We start from the raw sequence: 13349 nt of genomic DNA, 5'->3' as shown, positions 1-13349 counted from the left end.
ACTTTTATTTTATAATAAACATCTTCAAGTAAAGTTTACAAAATATATAGCAACAATCTTATAAATCTCTCTTCATTTCATTTCTCTCTCTTTGACAATAAGGTAAATAACTACTCTAACCTAACCTGAGGCTAAAACGCACAATGTGAACACAGCCTGGGTATACTGAATGAAAATCATAAAGAGTAGTGAGAATTTTTCTTATGAATTTTAAGATATCGAGGGGACTTGAATTTTTTGGTACAAATATCACAGACATGCATCTTCCCGTCGTCATAATGAACTCTCAGCATGTGAGCGTTGAGGTATGTCTTGCATTTTAATGTGGAGTTGCACACTTTACAAGTGTATGTCTGTTCGCTGTGACAGGTTTTGTTGTGTGTATGCAGGGCATGCTTGTTGGAAAACATCTTAAGGCACAGGGGGCATTCCGAAGGACTATAAGACAGCAAATGCTTGGGTTTGCGTTTTTTATGTATACGCAGCACATGCTTTTTCAGATAACGCTCATGTTTGAATACTTTGAGACAAAGTTTACACATAAACTTTTTGACTGAGTGAACTATACTCATGTGTTCATGCCAACTTTTGTATGACAGCTTCTTGTTGCAAATTTTGCAGGAGAGCCTCAATTTTGACACATTGTTAGTGTTGTAAAACAACAAAAAATGTTTTGAGTGAATGTGCCTCGCTAATGTTTTCTTTGTTTTATAAAACAATGGACAGTGATCACACATGAAGCATTTGAATCTTTTCAAAACTATTCTCAGATTTTTATGCTTCAAATCTTCTAAGCTGAAACAGAATAAAATATTTCATAAACTACAATAGTGTACTTAAATACTTAAATTAAAAAGAACATAAGCTGCTGCTTACATTCATGTTCCCAAATCTAAAGTTTAAAAATTGAAAACTCAATGTTTTACCAACTAAGAAACTGGTAATCTAGGTCTTCGCCTTCCTTTTTTATAATAACCTCTGTCACAAATCGTAGTGGCAGTTCTACCAGGTCCTCGGGCAAGATGTTTCTGTGGCCTACAAATGTGACTTCATCCAATTCTTGTTTTATAGGTATTTCACATGTCAATTCATCATACTCTACATTTTCTTCCTGCTTAAATTGTGTTATTTCATCTAAATAACTGAAGTCTACTGGTTCCTCCTTGACAAAAATATTGTCTACTGAAAAGAAAGAAATTTTTTTGGTTAGTTGTGAGTTGAATGTGTTGTTTTTGTCCAAAAATTTATTTCTCATTACTATTATAAATAAAATGTACATAAAACTGGAATCATAAAGAATTATAATTCCAGTTTAAAGAGAGAATAAATTATTTACACCTATAATAATACCATTTAACTAATAAAGCTAGAATACTCACTTATATATTGGTCGTGATCATCCATCCTACTCAGGTCTTCCATTAGCCTATTGATTGATTCCAACTTAAATTTTTTTGGGGTTCCTTTGGAAAAACAGTTGTTACTATTCATTTTATAATATTTTTGTTTTGTAAAATGAATGAGATTTTCAGGGTTACAAAAACACGTCGTTTGATTAAGTTGTTTTATAAGTAAATAACTAAAAACGACTTTTTAACAAAGAAAAGCACTGAATATGATGAGCACTGCACAAGCATGAATGAATGATGTTACATGTTTGTAGGTGCAACGTAGCAATAAATGGTTATAGTCAGGGAAAATTAATTTTGCAACTGTAACAGTTTTCTAATGGTTCGACTTACGCTTAGCTGTATGTATTTAATAATATGCTCTTTCGTAATTTCCGTGCCATTTTTATTATCATCAAAAGTCAAAACAAAACTTTTTTTTTTTTAATGGCATGCACTTAGTACATTGCCCATTGGCAATGTACTTTTTTACAATTTTTTACATTGTTTTTTCCGTTCGTCATTACGAACGGGGAAAACAATGTAAAAAATTAAATTATTACGAAAAACGAGGAATTTGGAAAAAGGAATTCAGGACAGGATCAGGAAAAAATATATATTTACAAAAGAATACTTATAATTAAATATAGAAATATCAAATCTTAATATTATTATGTAATATAAAATCAGCTAATATTTGATATATAATATATTTTCTAGAATGGTATAAACAAATAACTGAAGTATAGTGCGTCAAGAATGTCTAGGAGGCGAAACTTTTTGTTTAAGCAATAGCAACACTCTTTTGACATTTGTCCCTTTGTTGTATCAATACTCTATGACATAAAATTTACAAAACAAAGATTTTCAATTTGCTTAAATTTAGTTTTACAATGTGAAAACAACATGTAACTGTGATTAATATTAATAATCAAAGTGAAAGACGTGTCATAGTGCTGAAAATTTGAAGATTTTCATTGAAGAAAAATAGTAATACGTGAAAATATCACTGAAATTCTCGCGTCCACATTTCCGATTCTGATCGCACAATCTCCATAGTAGCAAGTAATTAAGCGTTTGTTTTATCAATTTTATTTGTTTATTTTATTGTATAATGCAATTCTAAGTAGCCTGAGTAAGTAATAAGTGGTATAATAAAACAACAATTTTACTTAAACCTTATGTTTACATAAACAATGAACTGTCAAAGAAATCTATCATATAACGCGCCTAACAATGATTGATACTTTGACTTAGGTGCTTTGCGTTTTTAGACGTAGGTATATAAAATTCTCGTGTCACAGTGTATGTGCTTAACTCCTTTAACACTTTGATGCAGCGTAATATAATATTATAATTATTACGTTTTATGTTTACAGGTAGCAGAAAAAGCGTTTAACGAAATAACCGAAATGACTGGGAGAATTTATGCTATCATTTTGAAATACTGAAAATAAATACAAGGAGTGGGAATTAACCCTTTATTAGGATATCCTAAATTCAATATTGAAGAGCTGATTAATGAAGATGAAAGTGCCTCTTCACTGTGACACCACTGCTGTAACTACATGGACCTAGAAAGTGGCGATGATTCTGTTTCCGGCTGCATTGTAGAATATTATTTGGATGATCATATTTTATTAAAATAACAAAACCCTGTTTTTCACTTATTTATTTTTTGTGTTTTCTTAAATAAGTAGTTCCATAATAAAAAGGAGTGAGCTTCTCTCAGCTCTCACTGGTCATCAAAGTAGCTCTGCAGCTCTCAGGGAAAGGGTACTTAAATAACAGGTGTTATAAATTCATAATAATATGTAGCACTAGTGACTAGATGTCCCTGTGAACTTCGTGTCACTTATAAACCTTCCCTGGACTTCCAGGAATATTTAAAGACTAAAATTAGCCACATCAGTTCAACCGTTTTAATCGAGTTATTGCATTTTTATATAGACCGTCAAGAAAGTTAAAAAGTGGCAACATCGTAGTGTCATTTCTTTTTAGGGTTCCATACCCAAAGGGTAAAAACGGAACCCTATTGCTGAGACTTCGATTTCTGTCCGTCTGTCTCCAGGCTGTAACTCAAGAACGGTAATAGCTAGAGAGTTGAAATTTTCACAGACTATGTGTTTCTGTTGCCGCTATAACAACAAATACTAAAAACAAAATAAATTAAATATTTAAGGGGGGCTCCGATACAACAAACATAATTTTTCAAACATTTTTTGCTCGGTAACAATGATGACAACAAGTAGGTACTTGAAATTTTCACAAAGGCCATAATTATAATATGTGTTATTTAATAATATTTAAATAAAATAAAAATGTAAGGGGGGCTCCTATACAAAAACACAGTTTTGGCTGATTTTTGCTCTATAACGGTACGGAACTGTAATGTCGGAACTGTCTAGTAATAACTGTCTTATATCGAATATAACAGGATGTTGTTTAATTTTAAATGGATTCTTGTTAAGAGCTTGAATAGAACTTAGAGAGTCTGTAAAAATTATAGATTTTTTAAGTTTGGCTAATAAAATATATTCTAAAGCTTGTAAGATCCCTAAGCATTCTCCAGAGAAAACGGTACATTCGGGAGGGAGTTTAATTTTTTGGACAATATTGTACTGGGAATGGAATACACCTACACCAACATGGCCATTAATATTACTTTTAGAAGCATATGTAAAGATATAATGATGATCTTTAAATTGTGTATTAATTATATCATTAAATCTTTCAATAGCCGGGTCCACACCGGACGATCCATCGATCCCGCGATCCGCGATCCAGGATCGCGGAGCGTGGATCGTGGATCGTGTTATGCCGATCCACTCTTGGAAACTTGCGATCCCAAATATGCGCTCCAAGCGATCCTAAGGCGATCCGTGATTCAGCCAGTCTAACTCTTGTACGATATGGAGTCACACGGCTTTGCTTCTCTCTGTGTTTCTCCCTTCTGTAGCCTCCCGCCAGAGATCGCATTTTTTTCTTTAGGTTCTCGATCGACTTATTCCCCATTTCACGAGAAATCTGACACCAAGCATCATCTCTAACACCTCTATTGGTGTAATTAGAATCTTTGGGATCCCATAAACATTTAAATTCTTTATAAAGCGATATCAAACGGCGACTTTCTGAGATGTCCATGGCGAGGTGGATCGCGCGAACCAACACAACCGTCCACACCGCGCGCATCACGCAACTGAGGCACCTTTGAGGCTGGCACAAAAACCGACCGCACACGGATCGCGCGAGGTAGGGAGCGCGCGCTCCAATACGTGCGCATGGATCGCGCGCGGCACGTCCACACCGCCTGCATCTTTGGATCGCGCTGCTGCCGCGCGCGATCGGAGCGCGATGGATCGTCCGGTGTGGACCCGGCTATTGGCCCTCAGAGAGTTCTTCTCCATATTAATGGTCAGAATATTTGGAGCGGACACAAGAGCCCCATAAGAAGAAAAAAATCGGTAATTTAGAAGAATGAATAGGTGCAGTAAGAGATTTAAATTTAAAATAGCTCACAATTAAACACGGGCTTTGTTTATTTAACCAGTATGAATTTTCGGAAATATGATAGGAAAGCGTTTGAAGCTTCGCCATAATAGGATGATCATAAAGCTGAAGGCATCGAAAGAGATATTTGTCGGATAAATATTGACGGCGTAAATGTAAAGGAGGATCATAACATTCAACCTGTAAAACGTTGATTGGACTAGATTTCATTGCTCCACATATAATTCTGAGGCATTTACTTTGGATTTTGTCTAAAGATTTAAATCCTGATACACGTCCAGGCTCCAAAAGGAAAGAGCCATATTCTAATATGCTGCGAATCAAAGCATTATAAACTAATTTTAGATAAAATGGATGGGCACCCCACCATACGCCTGCTAGACATCTGATGATATTGACATTTTTTTCGCATCTATTTACAACATAATCACAATGAGGAATTCCGGAAAGCTTTTCATCCAGGAATTCCAGGATGACACCTAAAAATGTATGATGGTTTTTTTGTGAAATGATCATGTTATCAAAAAATACTCTAACTTGAGGAGTTACGCGCATTCGACTAAAAAGAACTATGGAGCTTTTAGTTGGGGATAAATCTAGGTCGTGGTTGTCCAACCAACGCTTAAGAAAATGCAAGGCTCTTGTTAGCTTAGCGGAAGCATCATCAACATTATTCCCTACAACATATAAGGTCAGATCATCCGCATACTGCGAAACATCAACATCCAACAACTCTGCAATGGCCAATTCTAAATCATAAGTATATATGTCATATAACAGAGGGCTTAAAACTAAGCCTTGTGGTAAACCTTTGGTTACAATTCTTATGTATTTACGGCCATTATTATAGAAAATAATAGATCTATCAGTTAACAGGTTTATAATAAATGAAATAATTTTTTTGGGAATTTTTAGACGTCTTAGTTTCTGTTTCAATATTGATATAATAACACTATCATATGCATTAGAAAGATCTAAAAAGGCCGAAAGAACGAATTTATTTGCGCTGAAAGCTTATCTTATGTCCGTGGTAAAAGTACTTAAGTTGTCATATGTACTTTTATTACGCCGAAAACCGTATTGAGATGAAAAAAGTAGGCAGTTATTTTCAACGAACCACTCCAGGCGGTTTTTGACTAAATGTTCAATTATTTTTAGAAGAACAGACGAGAGGGCTATTGGACGATATGAAGATGGGAGGGAAGGATCTTTGTTTGGTTTCAAAATGGGTAACACTAGTTGACATTTCCACTCTGATGGAATATTGCCAGATTCAAAAATTGAGTTAATGATTCTAAGATAAACTGACCAAAAAACATTTTCATGTAAAAATGTTGCCAAGATGAGAACATTATAATATTATAGTTCGTCGTGTCAAAAAGTAGTGAGATCTCATGTAGAGCCAAGTTTCTAACCTTACATACTCAGCCCTAAATCTAAAAACCTTAATTTTACACTAAAGCGCGGCAAAATATTTGATAATAATAAAATGTGTCAGCCGCACGAGGAGAATCTAAAAACTCTACACATTAGTTAAAATGTCCCAATGTCATCTTTTGAGCCTTTTTTATTAATCAGTATTATATGCGACTCTCCCCATTGCTTCGGTATCTGTCCTGTACTTAGGATTTCATTAAAGATAGCTGTAAGGACTGGTGTTAGTTCTTCCACAGTACCTTTCAGCAGGTGATTTGAAATTTGATCTGGGCCTGGAGAGGTGTCTACTTTTTGGGAGTTTATTGCTTTTGTCACCTCGGCTGGGAGTATTAAAGGAATAGAGTCGCTATGAGATTGATAACTGTTTTCTTGCATGCTAGTATTATCGTCAGATGTGTTGCTTGAGTATAGGTTTTTATAATAGTTAGTAGCCATATTTTGGATATCTTTACGATTACTAACAATCCTTTGCTCCTTTTTAAACTTAGGGATCCATTCTTTACCTTTCTCATTTAGCATTTTTAGGGCTTTTTTACTCCCTCCTGTTTTTATTATATGTTCTTTTAAAGTTCTAAGTCTGTAAATTTTTCTGTCATGTCTCATGTTTTCCTTTATTTCTTTGCTAAGCAGAGCTATTTTAGGTCTGTTTAAAAAGTTCTTTTCTAAAATAAGTTTTTTTCTTTCTTCTAAAAGGTTAGTTGTTTTGTCACTAAGTTTGCTAAATTGTCCACAACCTTTGTGTGTGTTCGGTATTTGTTTCAGTTTTGTCTCTATTTCGTTATATTTTCTTATAAGTGGTTGGTCAGACTTAGCTACTTCTATGAGTTGTTTAAGTAATATTTTTTGATACTGAGTGTGTTTGTTTGTCAGAGATGAAAGTTTTTCTACTAGTATAGGTTTTTCTACTCTTCTTTGGATGGGGTATGTTCAAACAGCCTCTGACCATTCGATGGTTGGTATTAAAATTAAAATTTTGTATTACACCTGTATCTGCGAAATTTTTAGGAATGTTGGAAAGTGTAAAGTCGATCTCGTTTTTAGTTCTCCCATCAGGTGATATCCATGTCCATTTATTTTTGTGTTTCTTCTTGAAGACGGAGTTAAGTAGTGTCAAGTTATTTTCTAATAGAAAGTCGACAAGTTTGTGACCATTAATGCTCCGCTTGCCATGCCCAAATCTGCCTATTATGTGATCTTCACCTGCCTGTTTTGGGCCGATTTGCGCATTAAAGTCGCCCATGATAATAAGGTTGGTTTCTGCATATTTCTTTGCTTCCACTGATAAAACATTGTAGAATTCGTCCATTTCACTAGATCTAGCTTGCTGGGTGGGAGCATATACTTGGATAATTGTTAGTTCTTTTTTGTTATTAGGGATTTGCATGCGCAGTATTGCCAAGCGGTCTGAGATTCCCGTGAAGTTTAGGATTGTGTTTTTGTACTTGGACTTCACCAGGAAACCTACACCATTAAAGCTAGAGTTGCCATGATGGTACATTATATATTCAGAGCGTTCTTCAATTCCCTCTCCTTCTCTTCTCATCTCACTAATTCCCAAGATGTCCCACTTTATTTTAGCTAGAGCATATTCCAGTTCTTTTAAGCTGTCTTCTGTTCGTTATGTTCTAGTGTTTAAGGTACATAAATGCAGAGTTTCATTTTTGTTGAATGGTACTATATTTTCTATACTTCTAGGGGTTTTTTTGCTCTTTGGTAACTCAGGATGTAATTTTCATTTTGTAAATCTGTTACATTGTTTACTGGAGGGTCGTGGTCTTCTTTCCCCACGGTGACCAACCGGCTTGGGGTGTAAATTTCTTTAGTTGATTTTGTGATAGTTGCTATTTTGGTTGTATGTTGTGTTTGGTTGCCGGTGGTCGTGACAGGTTTTTTGGGCTAAGAGCTGGTCGACCCTTTTCTATGTAGTGCAACATATTAGGTTTGGCGACGTCTTTTTGCTGGTCTCTGGAGGTTGACGGTATTAAGTCATCATTTGTATTAATTTTTTTCTGGGTGGATGAGTTGGGTGAGCCAGATTCTGCCCTCTTTCGTTTATCTCTAGTTTTGGTATCCGCTGGGTTTTTAACAATTAGTTTGTCATATTTAATAAAAGCAAGATTTCCTTTTTCTCGTTCATTTTCTAATTTTTCTTTCAACTGTTTTCGAGTTTCCAGTACTTCTTTTGGATAGTCTTCTTTTATGTAGATGCCTGTTGGAAGATTTGCTTTATTTTTCCATACAAGTCTTTTTTTCCATAACGTTGTAAAGGATACTACAATAGGACGGCTGTCACTTGTTTTTTTACCTATCTTGTAGATGGCCATTTATTTCATGGCTTTCTAATTGAGTTCCAGATTTTTCTATAATTTGTTTCACATTTTCCACCAACTCTTGTTCCGTTTTCTTTTCGTTGGCAACGCCAAAAATTATCAAGTTGTTCTTGCGTTTTTCTTTTTCAAGATAGGTAATTTTTTGTTCCAAGACATTTACTTTTGTTTTAAGGTTATTATTCTCGTCGATTAATCTTTTCAATTTATCGTTCAGTGCTTCTTTAACATTGTTGGTTACAGCACTTGTTAGGGTAATAGTTTGCTCGTTTAATTTAGTCTCAAGTTTATCCCGGAATGCATGATTTTTCGCTTTGTTTACTCGTAGGTACCGGTAAGAGTTAAGACTTCTTCTTCTACTTATTTTTTTTTTTAGAACGACTCTTTAGTAGGTAGTACTTGTGGGCAATGGCCAATGTTAAATGTCAATACCGTAGTGACAACGTAACAATTTTTTGTCTGTGATGACAATTATTTTTATCAATCTTTCTGCGGGTAATTTTATTAATATTTTGACATTTTGAAAAGTTTGAGGTTCTATTTCTTAAAATTTGTAAAGCACATTTGCACCAAAAAAACAGTTTTTAAGCACTGATTATTTTCACGCTTCACTTTCAGTCCAATTGTTCACAGTTTTTGGTTAGTTAATGCACTGCTAGATCACTTTTTACACTGATTATGAATTTTTTCGCGGAGCTGTCGTAAATACGTGTTTTCGTTGCGACAACCGGAACCGGAAAACCAAGTCTATACTTACCATAAATTTTTTATAGCCGCATACAAATTTTTCACATAAATACGTTTTAACTGAGGTTTTAACCATCACAATAATCGCAAAAGATAAAAAAAATGGGGTTTGATTAGGTACCATTATAGCTAAATACACTGAACTAAAGGAAAATAAATATACTTACTTACAAAAAAATTGTTGCATAATTAGTTCGAATAGCTAAATATTTTATATAAAAATAAATTACATTTCCATTTAAAAGAAAAATAAGAAACGCTCTCAAATTTCTTCATACATTTTCGCCCTATCAAGAAAGCGGCGAGCGTCGTAACCGCCACTGTACAATACAAGGCGCGCTGATATTTAATGTTATATTTTTAATGTCTTTAACGTCGATTTGTACTGAATGTACTGACCTGCTAATTTTTGTGATAGCGTCCTTATGCGTGTCATCGATATAATCGGGACCCTGCGGGAGCTATAGGCGACAGCTTATAATATGAAGATAATAGTTAACACGTTTCGGATTTGTGTCGCTACACCTCTGTTGTGCACGTTTTAAATTTTCCATATGTATACTGGATTGAGTAATTAAAAAAGGCTATAACAATATAATATTTATTTTAGAAAGATTACATATACCCAAACTTAATAAAGAAAAAATAAACTAAAATAACCAAAAAAAACCACAGCCAACGTTGGTATGTTAAAACAAGAAAAGCAAAACATGTAGAGAAGTAGTCAATAGGTGACAACAATATGATATTATGAATATGATTTAGGGGGGTATTACATTATCATTTATATTGGATCATTTATATGATCATAATATATAGGATCCAATATATATGATCATTTGATCATATCTGCATATTACATTATCATATTTCATTGATCCTATTTTACGTCATATGTGGTTTCAATAGCCAATGGAGAGCGCTAACGCTGACAGGTATTGACGTCAGGTTTACTAGATCTCAGAGAATTCGATTTGTCAAAAGACATCGTCATTTTTAATATGGCTTGTTTTTTGTTATTTCAGCAAGATTATCCAAGTATATAAATTGAAAAATAATTACATTACATTATTTGAAACATATAAACGAACAAGAAATTAAAAACTCTTTTTTATATTAAATAACTGGCAACACCTATTTCTATGACCGTATTGATTGGATCCAATCTCTCAGCAAATGTCAAAAATCTATGATCAAGGAGGAAATGAATCATTTATCTATATTACATTATCCAATATCATTGACTCAATGATCTCGGATCCAATATATATGATAATCTAATATCCCCCTGAGTACAGGTTCCCTAGAACATTTTTTTTTATTTATTATTATCAAGCTAATTTTTCGTGAGTACCTTCATTTTGATAAGACGAACAATTTCCTCTGCGAAAATTCTCGAAAGTGGTAGCTAACAGAGATAGAAAGTATTTAATATTTCGATTTGATGGTCCTAAAATGTGGATTGTTCTACTTATTTGTAAGACAATATTACTCTTAAATTAAATAACTATTCACCTATTCATCATATCAGCCTATAGTCGTCCACTGCTGGACATAGGCCTATTCACCTATTAATATACAAAAATCTGCTGGCCACGGTTCCGTTTTAGGGTTCCGTAGTCAACGAGGTCTTGTTGATTACAGAACCCTAAAACGGAACTACCACTCTCGAGATTTTTAAACCTGTACCAATTCATACAAGAAAAACATATAATAATCATTAATCAGTATGGTGTGCCAACCACAGCCTAGTGGTTAGGCTGTGGTTGGTTTTTTGGTTTTGTAAAAAAAATGATTAGTTTTCTTTTTGTGAATTGTTTTGTATAATGACAAAGATCAAACATCTTCCTAGTCATAACCACAGACATTTATAGGCATCACCATACTAAAAAGTTTATTCTTTTATTTACAAGACACTGCCGCACTCAGAGTGGAACATTAATAATTAGTTAAATTAATGTTCCACTCTGAGATAAACTGATCCGGTTTATAGCACACTGTAATAACTTGTAATAATTATATGTTAATAATGTTGTTAAAAAGTAAATGAAAAAAAAGTGTAATTAATTCAAAATTTTGACATAAGACCCATACATTATCTGTCAAACTCTTCACTGTTAAATTGAAGGTTAATCATAATTAAATGTCTCAGAGTATGGCGGTGACTTAACTTTAAACTTAATTTCCTGTTTCTTTACATATTTTTTCTTGAGGAGCAAATTGCACTCGTTGCTGATAAAGGATAACTAATTTAAACATGCCTACTGATAGAACAAAGCACATTTCTTTTCTCAGTGCGACCCTTATCGTCATATAACAAGGCAGTTAGAAAATTCATTTTTAATCTACACTCTAGACTCTAGAGTCTAGATGAAATTTTAATTATAATTGACTATACTATACCATCCTAATTTTATTTTCTATTACTTAGTTGTAACTTGCTAGCAGATAAAATTACAATTTAATATTATTCTAAATAGATATATAAATAAAGCACGATCGGTAAAATAAAAACCTTGCATTTACGAAAATTCATAACATTGTGTAGTGTTGCTGGAACAAATATTTAAATGCGCTCTAAGAAAAACTAACATAACATTTAGGCTAGCAAAGTAATTTCTTATTATAATTATATGGTAACACATAATTCATGTAAATGTTGTTTATTCCTTTTTTTTATTTTAATCTGTTGTATTTTATATTAATATTGTATTTTTTTTGGAGCAACGGACTCGTTTCCAGCTCCCAATAAATTAAAAAAAAAAGTAAATGTTTTTAGCCAATAATAATAATAATAATTGCGATCTGTAGAACAATGAAAAAATGTTTATGCCAGTCTAGTTAAAAGATTTAAAGTTACAAAAAGTTTACTATATTCGTTAAAACTACTGAATAATTTTTAAGTAATAAATTATTCTACTAAATTAGTAACAATAGAATTTGGCAAATCTCCTAAAATACAATCTGTATTTGAATTATACAGGCTGTAACAAAAATAAGTGATAATACTCTAGGGTGTGTACGTGTCCCTTGTAGAGAGTTCACTGTGAAAGTAGCAGCGCTGAAAGACCAAAATTTTTTTTCACTTTTGTATGGGGAAACTCGTGACGCTCAGGCCCATGCCCATACAAGAGTGAAAAAAAACACCCTAAAGTATTATTACTTATTTTTGTTACACACTGTACATTTAGAAACATTTACACACATATTACACAAACAGAAATTATACATTGCCTTCTTTTATGTGTGTTTGCTACTTATTTATTAATTTCTACTTAGAACAGTCTCTTAGAATAAAAGGAAAGATTCACTTACAACTATCACCACCTACAGTCTGGTAGCGGAGCCCGCTGATATTCGTACATTGAAACATCACTCCCTATCTCTTTTACTCGTATGAGTATCTCCCTATAGCAGACCTGCACAAGCGCGACAGCAATATAGTATTTGTGCGTGAACGACAGGGAGAATAGCGGTGACAAATTTCTGCGCGCTACGCGACCGGACTTTAGTATTGAGTAAGGTACGGTAAAATAATGAGTTACCTCTCTTTACACTTCACATAAGTTTGATAGTCGTCAAAGTTATACAATGCTTGGTCTGTCAAGCTAGTTTTCTAACGTTCCAGACAAGGATAAAATAACTGAGGTACACATTTATGGTAACCCGTTTTTTATCGCCCGTAGTCATAATATAAAATAACAAATGCTTCATCAAACATCATCATCTACAAACTACCTTAATAAATCTTTTAAATAATTTACTTATACGTATTGTGCGTCCTCTATTCTAATTATTAACTTAACGCTAGCAGTGTACAATATCTTAGTTTATTTATTATTTATTCACATGATTCAATCGAAAATAGCGATCAGATTGCTTATATAATGTGTACAATATCTACCAATAAAGTACAATATATGCCAACTAGCGGCCCGCC

At 33.5% G+C, this 13349-nt stretch overlaps 2 protein-coding genes across 3 annotated transcripts; both read right to left on the bottom strand.

The window, feature by feature from the left end:
* Positions 1 to 16: 16 nt before the first annotated feature.
* On the bottom strand, positions 17 to 1819 carry LOC121725680 (gastrula zinc finger protein XlCGF46.1-like). 2 transcript variants are annotated; one of them, XM_042112732.1, is made up of 3 exons: positions 1380 to 1819; positions 927 to 1182; positions 17 to 795 (listed from the first exon to the last, which is right to left on the bottom strand). In XM_042112732.1, the coding sequence occupies exons 1-3, from the start codon at positions 1489 to 1491 to the stop codon at positions 177 to 179; spliced, it is 987 nt and encodes a 328-aa protein (XP_041968666.1). In that variant the 5' UTR covers positions 1492 to 1819; the 3' UTR covers positions 17 to 176. The 2 variants fall into 2 exon arrangements, with proteins under 2 accessions (XP_041968666.1, XP_041968667.1); XM_042112733.1 differs by having other exon boundaries at positions 927 to 1179.
* A 3254-nt stretch (positions 1820 to 5073) lies between these two features.
* On the bottom strand, positions 5074 to 7878 carry LOC121725500 (craniofacial development protein 2-like). The gene is made up of 3 exons (XM_042112503.1): positions 7263 to 7878; positions 5138 to 5173; positions 5074 to 5078 (listed from the first exon to the last, which is right to left on the bottom strand). The coding sequence occupies exons 1-3, from the start codon at positions 7876 to 7878 to the stop codon at positions 5074 to 5076; spliced, it is 657 nt and encodes a 218-aa protein (XP_041968437.1).
* Between the last annotated feature and the right edge of the window lie 5471 nt (positions 7879 to 13349).

This window comes from Aricia agestis, chromosome 3, assembly GCF_905147365.1.
Source record: "Aricia agestis chromosome 3, ilAriAges1.1, whole genome shotgun sequence".
In the NCBI taxonomy this organism is placed as follows: Eukaryota; Metazoa; Arthropoda; class Insecta; order Lepidoptera; family Lycaenidae; genus Aricia; species Aricia agestis.
Note: the sequence above shows the minus strand (reverse complement) of the source record. Positions and strands in the feature narration are given on the sequence as shown.

Coding starts and splice junctions, on each gene's coding strand:
- LOC121725680 (XM_042112732.1), bottom strand. CDS start 1,491: ATGAATAGTAACAACTGTTTTTCCAAAGGAACCCCAAAAAAATTTAAG. Junction 1,183..1,379: donor TGATCACGACCAATATATAA/GTGAGTATTCTA, acceptor CTTTCTTTTCAG/TAGACAATATTTTTGTCAAG. Junction 796..926: donor GATTACCAGTTTCTTAGTTG/GTAAAACATTGA, acceptor ATTCTGTTTCAG/CTTAGAAGATTTGAAGCATA.
- LOC121725500 (XM_042112503.1), bottom strand. CDS start 7,878: ATGAGAAGAGAAGGAGAGGGAATTGAAGAACGCTCTGAATATATAATG. Junction 5,174..7,262: donor AATGGTCAGAGGCTGTTTGA/ACATACCCCATC, acceptor TGGAGCCTGGAC/GTGTATCAGGATTTAAATCT.